Below are 13,707 nucleotides of genomic sequence, written 5' to 3' on the forward strand. Positions count from 1 at the left end.
ACAGAGAATCTCTGAAATATTTTAGCTTCCAACACCCATTCAGGTAACATTGGTAATAGTTGAATACAGTGGGTGTGTCTATGCTTGCATTCCTCTTTTGAAAGTTGTATGCAAATGAGGTAAATTGGAAATGCAAATTAGGTATAAATTTGCATATTTGCCACCTCATTTTCATATTCTAATTTCAAAAAGAGCTTCTTTCAAAAGAAGAAAGCCAGTGTAGACGCTGCTCTTTCGAAAGTAACCCCATCTTCGAAAGAATCCTTCTTTCCATTCGAAAGAATCCTTTTTCCCTTTATTTAAATGGAAGAAGGATTCTTTCGAAGATGGGGTTACTTTCGAAAGAGCAGCATCTACACTGGCTTTCTTCTTTTGAAAGACGCTCTTTTTGACATTAGAGTATGCAAATGAGGTGATATGCAAATTCATACCTCATTTGCATTTTCAGTTTACCTCATTTGTATGCCTCTTTCAAAAGAGGAATGCAAGTGTAGACACACCCACTAAGTAGCAAACTCTGGCATAGAATACTTAAACTGTTAGCTTACTGAGCTAAATATGAAGCCTGAATAAACCTTCATTTGTGTGTATGGCCAACACACCCAGGTCATCAACAGGAAGGACTGAACCTGGGACCTTGGCTAAAGGGCTGTACTCTACCACATGAGCTGAAGGCTCAACGATCTCAGACAACTTGTCACTTCATAGCGAGATCAACAAGCGCATTGGAAAAGCCACCACAACGTTCTCCAGGCTGACGAAGAGAGTATGGGCTAACAATAAGCTCGCTGTACACACCAAGGTGCAGGTCTGCACAGCCTGTGTTTTGAGCACCCTGCTGTACGCCAGTGAAACATGGACTTTGCACTCAAAACAAGAGCAGCAGCTCAACCATTCCACATGCGCTGCCTTAGGTGCATACTCGGTATCTCATGGCAGGACAAGGTCCCCAATAGCGCAGTGCTTGAGAGGGCAGGCACCACCTCCACGTTCACCCTTCTCAAACAGAGGCGTATGGGCTGGCTGGGCCATGTGTCACGCATGACAGATGGCCGAATACCGAAGGACCTCCTCTTCGGCAAAGTGGTGTCTGGAAAGAGGCCGAAAGGGCGACCTAAATTGCGCTACAAGGACGCATGCAAGTGTGACCTCAGCGCTCTATCAGTGTGAACGCCTGGCATTCGCTCGCCTCAGAGAGGCATGCCTGGAAACAGGGAGTGAAGGAAGCTCTTGTTATGTATGAAACTACCGTGGTGAAGGAAGCGGAAGACAGGAGAGCCCTCAGGAAGATCCATGCCTGTGATACCAGAGCAACATCTGCCTACTGTTGGTCACAGTGCGGAAAGGACTGCCACTCCCAGATTGGATTGTGCAGCCACAGAAGATGCTGCTCGAATCAGTCCAACTGGGGTGCAAACCCATGATCCCTCGGGATCGAAGGATGCCTACTGTGATTGAGCTAAGGGTGGTGGGGTTTTTTTCCTGTTCATATAACAGGAAAATACATTTATCAATAAAGATTTGGGGAAATGGGAAATCAAGCTCTAAGTATTTGAGCCCAATCCATTCCTTTTTAGGTCATATAGAAAACTATTCTTAATAGCTGTTCCTGTCAGCTGACTTGCCAGGGGATTTAGGCAGGTCATAAATTTTGATAATTATTTAAAAAATAAAAACTGCTAGGATGGGTTTAAAAGATCAGCTTTTTCAGTTGTACTCTCTGTGTGTGGTTTATCTTAAATTACTTTTCATATTGACATACTGGGTTTATGCCAAATATTTATCAGGCATTTGAGGTTAACAGTGATTTTGTTTGTGTTTCTGCTTCTTTATTGAGAACACTTGATGGAAGGATTCATCAGAAACATTTAGTCATTTCCAGTCTGTTGCTGTTCCTGCCACCATAGGAATTTTGGAAGAGTAAAAATGCTTAATGCTTGGCAACCATGGATAACAAAGTGCTGTATAATGGGAACTAGCAGATGTACCCAGCATTGAAGAATTTTTTTGAAAATAAAAAATGGACATGGTTTTCTACAACAGTAGTAGTATTTTTCAAAAATGAAAGCTGGAGTGAGGGTACAGGAGTGAGGAGAGGCAGGGAGTGGATGGTCTAGGGTAGAGGGTTGGTAGGGGTACAGAAGTGAAGGCAGGTGGGAGAGGCAGAAGTTAGGGGAGGTATCACAGGATGAGGGCTGGGAAATGGAGGGGGCCATCTGTGTTGGTGAGGGTGACACCGCTATGGTGGCAGCTCCTCCCAGGGGGCCTGAGCAACACTCTCTGGCCAGCTGCTCTTCCTGAGGGCGCCAGGGATGTGTGCTTATTGGGGTTCTTCCTCCTCCTCTCTGGCCAGCAGCTTGTCTGGGGGGTGAGGCAACACTCTCTTGAGACAGACACCCACCTTCTGCTGGCCTCAGGCCTGCAGCTGCTACAGCAGGTCTTTGCTTGGAGTGGTGTCCACCCAGGCCTGCAGTCTATTGTGGAGGGGGGGGAGTACTTTGTGGGCTCACCCCAGCCTCCAGCTTCCTCCCCACGGCTCTGTACTGGTCTAGGGCGGAAGTGCTTTGGGGGCTACCTCCAGCAATCTGCAGTCTGTTTGGGGGGGTGCTCCAGGGGCTGCCCCCCACCTCCAGTGCCCCAGGCAGCCTACAGGCTGGAGGGGACCAGGCTCTGGGGGGCTGCCTGTACTTCCTGATGGAAGAGAGATCCGTGAAGGTGTTCAGGTCATCTGTTTAGAGGATGAAAATATCAACAACATCTCAGGTATGACATTGGTTTTGTGGTGTGTTTTGTTCAATAGTTATTCCTCAGGGTGTCCATGAAGAGGGTGATATACTGGGGAGCCCTTCTGGTGCCAGTGGTTGTTCCCAAGATTTGAACAGTGTGTTTGAATGTAAAATTAGGGATGAGGATGAAATGGATGAGTTTGTCAATATATTTGGAGTGGATATGTGAGTGTTGCAGATGTTTGAAGTAGATGGTGGTGGTGTCCTTATGAAGGATGTTGGGGAATAGGAAGGTGTCATCCTGGTGGCAAGAGTGCAACATCAACAACCTCATTTAGAATGATGGAGTGTGTGGGGGAGGTTGGTTGTGTCTTCAAGAAAACTGGCCCTTTGTGTGAGGAGTGTTTTCAGGATGGTTTGTTGGGGTCCCAAAACTTTTTTAGTGTTTTCTGTATGTGGCATCTATCTGGAATATCTGTCAAAGGCTTGATAACACAGAGCAAAGTGAACCATTGTGGAAATGGAAGAGTTGCTCGTAACAAAACACTGCAACAAAAACAGTTTCAAGTCCTTTGTTGTTGCTTGGCTGATAACAGAGAAGTTGTGACAATAATTGTGCAGTTACCAAAATTAGCAGGGTGTTACAGGTAGCACACTCAATAAATTGAACAAAATGTGTATTACAGGGTGATTTGGAAGTGGAACTTCAATTCGTTCATAAAGTAAAGAAACTAACTTTAACTTCGTCTTCACAAACAGCAGTACATAGCAGCCCAGCTTCTTACAAAAACACATGCCATTTCTTCTTACAGTTCAGAGAAATGACCGTACGTGAATGTGTCACTTTTGTTTCTTCCTTGGATTGCTTTGAGGTACAAAGTATTTAAGTTCAGTACAAAAATAGGCATATAAAAAGGAATCAAGATATCAGGACAATCATATGCAGGCTGCAAATTAGATGTCTTTTTTGAGTGGGACTTTTAACCTCATGGTAACCAGCACAGGTGAGCTATCCTGATGTAAAAAACACAGTAAAGACCTGCCCTCTTCAATTTTACCATGAGGTAAACTTGCTGAACTATATAAACCTATGGAGAAAACATAGAGCTGTTTACTTACTTAAACCCTTGTACTCTAGGTGGAACGTAGGTCATCTACAAATCTCCATTTCACTTTGTCTTGGAACAAAACTTGTAGCTGACTCCAGGAGTACCCCAGTTATTCTTCAGTCTCAGTAGATCTTCTCCATGTTGTCTGAGGTCTTCCTCTTCTGAGTTTTTCTTTTGGGCTCCATTTGAGAGCTTGGTGGACTATGTTGGATGATGATTTTCTGAGTGTGGCCTCGCCATCTCCAAACTTCATTATAAAACTTAAGTGCTTGGTCATTACTGTCTTTTAACCTCCAGCTTAATCCATGCCTGTCAGTTACCCTGAAGTAAACACATCACCTAAAGCCTTATCTTACACTTTTTTTTTAAAGTGAAGTGCTATATTATGACAGTTGGATGGCCATGAATCTGAGCTGAGTTTTACGTATGTATATAACAATGCTGGTGAGAAAGGTCATTGTAAGCTATATAAGCAAAGAGGACAACTCGGACATCAGGGCATAATTTTGTCAGTGAAATCAACCTGTAAAATAAGAGTCAAATCTCTTTTGTCTCTTAAAAATGAATAAAACATGTAGCAAGACTATATGTGAAATACTTGAATCTTCTTGTGCTGGAGCGTTTGTGTGATTGATTATGGGCACAAACAAAATTATTCTTCTCCACGAATAATGGTGTGCTTGACTCCTATCTCCTTTGTTCCTTTGAGTATGTCCTTAAAATATCTCGTGGTGAGACTGTGGTTGGTCCTAGTTTTCACTGGCCATTCACTTAATAAATAACAGTACAGCATCTTTGCTTCAAATTTCACTAGTATTTAATGGCTTCCAGCCTATACGCTGCTGGAAAATTGAGACATGAAGCCTCAAGACTTCGTAATAGGAGCAGAGAGCCTCTCAAATTCAGGTCAGCCATTGAATTTGCCTGGGCTGCCAGTAGTGAAAACTGATCACCATCAGATGGCTATTCAGTTGCCTTTGTGAAAATGGTTGTAGATTGTATGCATCCATTTATTGTTATTTCAAATTATGACCGGAAACAAACCAGGAAAAAGACTGGGAAATTCTTTAGGCAGAAGCTGAGTAATAAAACAGAGACAGGATAAGTCTAAGCATACTCTCATGTTTGTTGGTAAAGTACATTGTTAAAAAAATAACCTTGTTGATGTGCAGCATTTTTTTTAAATCATTGTTGGATGATATTGTGTGAAAATGCCAAATTTACCAGTCTACAGGATTTTTTTCAGTCTTAAGGTCACAAAATGGCCTGAGTGAAAAAGCATTCAGTTAGATTTCAAAATTACAGAAAACAGTAGCAGATCAGCTAAATGCATGAATTTGAACTACTTGGTAATTAAAACATGAAAGGTCTTTGCTTGTTCAACCCAGGTGGTTTACGTATCAATAAAGGAAGGCAACATGGAATGTCAGTGATCTTTCAAAAAAGCTTTTAGAACTGGCAGGTGCTACCTCCACAGGTGCCATTGGTTGTGGTTGCTGGCTAACGGGAGCTGTGGAGTCTGCGCAGGGGCAGGGCAGTGAACAGAGCCTCCCTGTGTCTAGAGGCCACAGGAATCTGGCTAGTGGCCACTTCCAACAGCAGCGCAGAGGTAGGGTGGATCGGAAGTGTGTCTTAGCCCTGGGCCCTTGCTCTGCTGCCAGCTGGACTTCTTGCAGGTTTAGTTAGCTGTGATGTTAAAAGCTACCAGGGTCTGTTCTCGTCTGGGTGTTTGAGTCAAAAACCAGATACCTGACAATTCTAGTTCAATGATTAATGGGGGAATCTACAATTTTATTAATGAAAAAAATTGGTCTTGGGCATCTGAAACTTTGAAAACCACCATCCAAAAATCCAAACATGATTTCTAATTTACCTACTTTGATAACATTAGTCAAGAGAACTTAATGTGAAGAAATGCATTTTATGTCTTATCTGTACGCTTGAAAAATACATGCAAAAAACAATGTCACAATAGAAGAAATTAAGTTGGCCATGTTGTGGTTCAATCATGAAAAAAATTAATGCTTCCTAGAAGGTATAGAAAAGCTTCCTGCTTGCATTTTCTTTAAATAGATTTGACTTCACTCAAGACTGAACCCTTAAATAGCTGTTCACTGTTCAAATATGTGATAGTGAATGATAACTGGCTCAAAATTAGAACTGGAATGGCACAGATTCCTAAATATTTTTCATAGCTGAAGAATGTTATTGTAGGTATGTTGTAATTAAGCTGCAGAGAAAACAGTGTGACTTTCAAGTGCTTCTTCTTTTTCAGTTTTGCCACCTTTATTGCTATAGGGGTCACCATCTTTGTGCTGTTCGTAGTCACTATCATTCTGTGCTTCACCTGTTCATGCTGCTGCTTGTATAAAATGTGTCGGAGGCAACAGCGTGAGTATCCTTTATTTATGTTTTTATTAACTTTTATCTCTATTCAGTGAAGTTTTGTTTTTTTATTGTCAAATTAGCAACATTTCCCTTTTCCCACACACCATCCAGCGGAACAATAAAGGTAAGAATTTGGGACACTTCAAATTCTGATGTAGTTAGGGTGACCTCTGAATTTTTTCTGGACATAATTGTCTATCCATTTTTTTCAAATGCTTTTTCTTTGGTGAACAAAAGATGATTTATTTAAAAAGTCCTCCCTCTGGGAGGCTTTGCAGGAAAAGGACCATGAGAACTATAACAGGGTCCAAACAATGCAGCAATAACTGTGGTTGCAATTACTAGAAGGTCATTAGTGACAGGAGATTGTACAAATCTTCAGAGAATGAAATATTTTTCCTCTTCATCTCTTGCTGCATTAAAACAAAGAATCCTGATGGTCTGTCTTTTGGATTATCACTGAGGAGCAGATTAAACATTTCCTGAGCTAGCCATATTCTGTCAATTAAAGCAGGAAATAAATAGTTGGTAATGAGTAAGCGGTGTTGTCTTGACTACAACTCAGAGAACAATGTACCGCTTTGTAAATCTTAACTGCTAGTTTTCTCCTCTAGACATCCTACTAGAATGTAACCTGAAATGGGAACTAGTTGAATAATTTTGCAGAAACTAAACCTTAAACTAGAATGACATGTTAGCAAAAGAACATTTGAATGTCTGGATTTATGTTGAAAATCTATGTTATATTGAAAGAAAAACCCCACACAGGGACAAACCACATGTCTAACTACTAGTATGGTATTGCTGACCAACAGGACAAGGGAACATTTTAATTAGAAATTTATATTACATTTAGTTTTAATTACATTAAAGATTTTTAAAGCAGTCTTATTAACTATTAAATGATTACAGCCCACCTACTTATCAAAAACTTGCATGTTTGCAGGGTATGAGGATAAAGTGGACTAAAAATAAGTGTAATGGCCTAAATTTCATGCACACAGAAGCCTTGAGCTTTATCTATGGTTCTGGAGTGGGTAGGCAGGGAAAACAGGAATCAAAGTTGTAGTTGTTCAGTTTACAAAACACTGTTTGTAACTGTTGGCTATAAACAGGAATATGTTTTGCTATATGTAACAGTTCAGTCACATAGCAATCAGGCCTAGTAGTCCGGCCATGGCGCCACAGCTCTCTTTCCTCTGCCCATTCTAGACAGGTCTCTCAGGTTGTATATCACAGGCTTCTACCTCCTGTGTTAGCCCTTCCTTTCCACCAGAGGCTTTGTCACACCAGAAGGGCAGGGGTGTAGGATATGGGAGTCCAAACCCTGCCATTCCAATGACTTCTGATTCAGGGCTATAAAGGGGTGTTGCAGTCCCTGTACTAGTCTGTCTCCCCACGTTACAGTCCCCATGAGTCACTCCCTACCAAACTGAGGTTCCCCTGTTTGGGGCATGGTCACAGCCTTTGCAGTAGGTTATAGTTCTGCCAGGGAGAAACATCCTCTTTTTCAGGTATTCTCTTGGTTCCCAGCTCAGGAAAGAAATGGAGAGTTTATGGATAACTGCAGTAGTCTTATCAATACCATGAGAACTCTTCCCACAACTCCTAGTACAGCCTGTATCTCCTTCCCTATTGTCCGTGGGCTACCAGGGACCTTTTAACGGTACCTCCACAGGGACCATGCCCTGCACTTTTTATGGGGCAGTGTCTCCCTAGCTCAATACTGCCCCATGCTTTACTGTTCTTTACTGTGTGACCTGTAAACACTATCACACAGTGTTTGAGGTACTTGGTGAAGCCAGTATGAAGAGGTGACAAATGGCACGGTAGAGAATTAACTCTAGTACACATCTGTAAGCTAAACCGGGTGATAATTAATGAAATAAATGAAATCAAGTATTAAAAGCTGTGAAAATAAATAGCTATCCAGCCAATATGCTGAGTAACAGAACTGTGTAACAAGAGTCAAATGATGCTAGTCTTAACCTATTCCAATAAGCACCAGCAGCAAAGGGTTAGTAACAAACACAATCCATGTATTCTGCTACAAATCTCAGAGGAGCATGTGCATTAGTAGTAATAGCATCTCACTTTTTGTCTATTTCTAGCTGTTGTGACAACCAGAACTGCCACCACCACAGTGGTTCATGCGCCATATCCCCAGCAGCCAGTGGTACCACCTGGTTACCCAGCAGCACCATATCAAGGATATCAGCCTGTACCAGTCCAGCCACAACACGGAATGCCAGCAGTACACTATCCAACACAGTATCCGCCACCCTATCCAGCGCAACCTTCAGGACCGCCAGCCTACCATGAAACCATGGCAGGTAAGACCATAGCAAGGAGGGCAAAACACGTGTGGTGAAGAAAAAAATATTTCTTCTTTCTTACACGGAGCTCACTAGCATCTGTCTTAATTATACACATGAGCCCTACAAGTCTGCTTGCCTGGGCATCCTCTTACTTAACACAGTTGGCTTCCATAGACTTAACACTAATACTTCACAGAAGTGATCTGTTGGTTTGTATTTTTCCCAATGGGATTTTCAAATAAAATGGATGAAAAATATACCATTTGAAACCATTCTAATAGCATGTTGACATTACAAAAATTTAATGACCTAATTTTCAGCGGCATATGACCACTGCAGTAAATACATCACTTGTGTGCTTTACTTCCTTTACTCCTTGCAAGGACCAGGAGTTCCAGTGCCAGCAGGGGTGCCCTGTGAGTTTGATTTAGCATGTCTCTACCAGAGAAGCTAAATCAAATTCTGGAAGCATCAACCGCAACAATGTCAATCTTCTCTGTAGTGAAGATGGAAGTTTTTTCTGGGAGACAGTTGAATGGCCAGGAACCTCAGCGCTTTTGGCTAAAATACATTGTCGAAAGTTACGTAGACATAGATATTATCAGACACAAATTCTGGCTGCCTTGGAAATGAAGGGAAAAAACACATCTGAGCTTAAATTAATTTGAAAAGCATTCAGCTACAATAGTTAAACTCAAAGGAGATGGAGTTAGATTAGCCTGGAGAGGGAAATGAAAGGTCTGATCTGAGGTTGAAAAGGCTTTTCTTGGACAAAAAAGCACTGTTTTTTAAGATGTCTGATTTGAAGGAAGTTGACTTACACTTGCTGAGAATGTTATGCAATGAGAAAAATGCAGTAGTGGAAAACTAACAAAATGTTGCAGGGGGTTGTCTCAGATAGAAAATGTTTAGATTTTTTTTTTTAATTTGTTAAAGAATTTTAATAGGATCAGTTAGGAGATCCTCTCCCAAGAGGGTATCATTTTTCTCAACCAGCTGAGGAATATTCTTTCAGTCCTTTATCTTTTCATCTAATGGCTTATTTTCACCTACTTGTGTGACATTAACTTTTGCCTGTCTCAGTTTGTTGCCCTCTAACCAATGGAGTGTTGGACCTACTTACGAGCATTTGACATGCCATTCACTAATGAGTTGCAGCCTCCAGAGGAAGATTTATTATTTAAATCCCAGCACCGAGCTCAGTGCTGCAAAGGGGAGACAAGCACAGCCTGCTCCAAAGAACTTTCAGTCTCAGTTCTCAAAGTGTCACTGTTTCTCAAGTTATCGCGAGTAAATTTATTCTCCAGCACAACTAGAATGAAATGAAACTGTATCTCTGAATTATGCAGTAGGAACTAGCACTGTCATTGAGAAGTAAATATGGAATGAGAACATTAATATGATACCTGTGGGTTTTTTTTTGCAGCTGGTGCTGGAGTCCCCTACCCAGTCAGTCAACCACCTTACAATCCTGCTTACGTGGACCCTCAGAAGCCTACCTATTGAATGGATTTTCTATTCTGTCTCTGTACATAACTTTTTAAAAGTATACCATGCTGTTTACACCTCACAGCTGTAGCACATTTTCTTAAAATGCAGCCGTCCCTCCTCTCTCCATAAAGAGAGAAATCTCAATCAGTACCTTTTTAGAATTTACTGAGCTCAGCAAGAAAAAAGAATTATCACTTGAAGTTCACTCATACCTCAAGCAATGACAAGAGGAGAACTTGTTCAAATTTCAGTGAGAAAAGGGTGAAGAGAGAATAGTCCCGGTGTAGGAAACAAAGTTGTGTTGTGCAATGATTTGCAAGGTGTTGAAAAAGAAAAGTGAGGGACGAAGCAGACACACACCCAAAGCTGCAGCATTCATCTGCAGGTGGTTATTATGAGATACTCATTGTTCAAAAACTTAAGTAAAATTTGACTTTTCTGTTTGCAAGTTAACATGATGAAGTAAGCTACACTTAGTGTTTTTTTAAGGGAAGTTTGGAATATAATTGCCGTCAGCAGGTAATAGCAGAACATGTTCAAATAACCTTTTTCCCCCACACTCGTTTCATCTGCCTTGTGCCCAATAGGCATGGACTTGATCAACTTCTCCTATTCCTTTCACATTTTAAAACTCAAAACGTGTCAGGTCACTAGGTGTTTTTTCTTCTCTTCTGTTTAATTCCTTGTTCCTGGCCAAAAAGAAAAAAACAGATAAATGCAAAACCGTCTACTGTTTAGTTAAGTGAATATGTCAGAAATCTAAAAACCCAGGTGTGCTGAATGACAGCTATTGGATGAACATTTGTTTGCTTCATCATTGCAAGTTATGACTCCCTTTTGATATTGGAAAAAATATTCACATGGACAGAAACATGCATTGTCCATCTGAGGAGAAAACACTTTTTCTGAAACTTTCAGAAGAGTAGTCTCTGACCCATTGTTAAATCCTTCTTGCTCACATGTGCAGTAGCTACTGTTATGAGGAAAACAAGATGCATCAATGTTCCTGATAGCAAGATCATGCTCTTGACATCTTGAGTGTTCCTTTACATTAATATAGAAACTTCATAAAGAAGATGCCACTTCCAGTAAAGTTAAATCTTGACTACAAAAAAACCTGCTGTACAGCATGTTGAGACCCCCCCACCTCCCAAGATGAAATCCTGCTGCCCTCCCAATTTCTGTTGAGTGTAATGAGAGTTTGGACTATGTAAGGATGGCAGGATTGGCCCCACAGAGGCAAAGGAGTTGAATTCAGGGAGTGCTGCATATGAACGTTTCTCTCTCTGTACGTCCTAAGAGCTTCTTGTTAAAATGTTCGTTTTTATATCCCACTGAAAATTGTAACAAGTGAGGGCATTGCTTTCAAATTTAGAGCTTGTACCAAATCTGTCATGATTTTAAGCATACTGCACACTGTAATTTTTAAAAACCCTAAACTCATGTCTAAAACTTGAAATTAGGCTTTTATTGTCCAGTGATGGCACTGCCATTAACTGTTACATCAGTTAACATTCTGGTTCCATGGATTGAGATGCTCACAGGAGGCTTATCCTGTACTTTTATAGGTTAACTGCACATGTATAAAGTCTGTACAATTGTGATTTTGTTACTGATACTGTTGTTTATCTTGCCTCCTATCTGCAGCATGACTAATTAAAGCTAACTTTCAAAACACCTTTGCAATGCTTCAGTATAATGGTATCGGCCAGTGAGAACAGAAGTTAGCAGGCAGTCTGTGCCTGGATTTTTCACCCTTATTTTGAGTTTGTTTTCAGGGAATTATGCAAATTTGCAGCAGTTATCCAGCATACTGGATAAAAGGCCCTATGCTTTCCTCATAACATGACACAAAGGGAGGACCTGTGCTAATAACATGAAGCCAGAAACCATGCAGAGTGTGCCTTTGCTACTCTGTCAATGGGACATGGGGTAGCACCTTACTGTAAATACAGCACTTCAAAAAATAATTCCTGCTCTGTAGTTTCTACTCATGTGGGTGGCCACTTAATGAGAAATGCAGAGGCACAGTAGAGGGGACCAAGGCCTTCACAGCAACCAGACTAGACAGACAGCTGCCAGGCTAGAGGCTGAAAGAAAGGGACAACTAGTCAGTATAATGACCCGAGTTCCTTATGTTTGGGGGCTCGGATTTTTCACAGTTGTGATCTGTGTGATTAGAAAGCTGTGGCCTCTGCACATTTCTCCTTCCTTCTGCTCAAAGTGGTAACGCCTTGTGGTATTGCAGCATGGTACAAGTTTGGACATAAATATTCCTCTTCAGTTTCCCCATTTAAGGGGAGATCATGGAACAAGGTGAACTTTCTATGTGGTCATATACCCTGCCTACAGGATTCACAGTCCTGTAGTCCTGAGAAAATAGACATAAGGAAGAGCTATTGCCGAGCTCGTACAGTCCAGATACTGTACAATAGACATTGAGGATCATTTCAGGGTGGTGAGAGAGACATGATATTCTAGGAGAGAGGGGTGTAATGTAATTAGGGAAAGATAAGACTCGTGTGGCATCCTTTCTTACTGTATACTTGTTAACATGAGCTGTGTTGTAATGAAGAATCACTTAATGAATTATTATTTCTGGAGCTGGACAGGGTAAGCATGGGAAATGGATGCAGCTGTTAACATTTTCCTGTTTTGCAATGGAAATACTTCACTCAATCTCTGATTCTTGGTGTATAAAGAGTAATCGTCATCATCAAGATTTGTATTGGACCAAACTGTTGTTCCCAGGTTATTCAGTGAATTCTGCTTCCATATAACTTGTGTAGTTAAATTAACAGCATGAGTCCAAATAAGAGCAGAAATTGGCCCATGAAGTCTTATTTTATGCATTAAGATGTCACGACAAAAGTAGCTTATGCACTGCAACTGTCAAACTGATAGTGTTAAGGGAAAAGGAACAAGCTTTAAATGTTTCAAAAGTTAAGCTTTTTTTTTTTTTTTTTTTTTTTTAAATAAACTGGGTAAGTGCCTTTATCTAGAAAATGTTTGATGAATTCAATACAGTAAAATACTCTGTTGTACTAACTTACCATGTAATTCTTGGGTTTTTCCCTCAAGTATAACCTTGCTTTGTAAGTAGTTTGTAGTTAAGTGAGAAGTGTTCAGAAAAACTGGCAAAGTCTGTGCACCTATTTATAATAAATGCAAATGTTTGAAGTATACAGTGTCCATTTTGTTTACACATTATCCATTTGAAAGTTGCTACATTTAGAAGTATGCCTTTTCAGCTACTGGTTGTCTAGTGTGTGACTGTTCTAACATTTGTACTTCTAGTCATCTTGTCTGGTGAACATTGCTCTTGGTGGCTGGTATTTTGGACTTAAGACTGTTAGACAAAAATGGGCATGACAGGGACAGGACAAACTTCCCTTGCCATCATTGTTCAAACAGTCTAAAAGGATCATCTGTAAGGTATTGGAATAGGATTTAAAAAGTTACATTTTTGGCATTTAGCCAACACACTGGGAAAGCCTAGTAAAGATTTAATCAACCCATGGGCTTTAATCAATAGTGTGCCTTGTCTCTTCTATATTAGGACACTTGAGCTAACATGCTTAGCAATCCTTTTTCATCCTTGTGTAAACAAGGCCTATGAGTAAGTGGGGTATAATGACAATAGCTTTTCTGACTGTGCCTAGAAAAGCATCTATC

General features: G+C 40.8%; 1 protein-coding gene across 1 annotated transcript in view; it reads left to right on the top strand.

The window, feature by feature from the left end:
- The window catches only part of SHISA5 (shisa family member 5), a 67,475-nt gene extending 54,473 nt beyond the window's left edge, over positions 1–13,002 (top strand). Inside the window, exons 4-6 of the mRNA XM_075005738.1 lie at positions 6,111–6,226; positions 8,335–8,556; positions 9,968–13,002. Coding sequence (XP_074861839.1) covers positions 6,111–6,226; positions 8,335–8,556; positions 9,968–10,047 — 418 coding nt within the window. The 3' untranslated portion in view covers positions 10,048–13,002. The remainder of the gene's footprint in view (positions 1–6,110; positions 6,227–8,334; positions 8,557–9,967) is intronic.
- Positions 13,003–13,707: the final 705 nt, after the last annotated feature.

The sequence above is a fragment of the Carettochelys insculpta genome, chromosome 11, assembly GCF_033958435.1.
Source record: "Carettochelys insculpta isolate YL-2023 chromosome 11, ASM3395843v1, whole genome shotgun sequence".
Classification (NCBI taxonomy): domain Eukaryota; kingdom Metazoa; phylum Chordata; order Testudines; family Carettochelyidae; genus Carettochelys; species Carettochelys insculpta.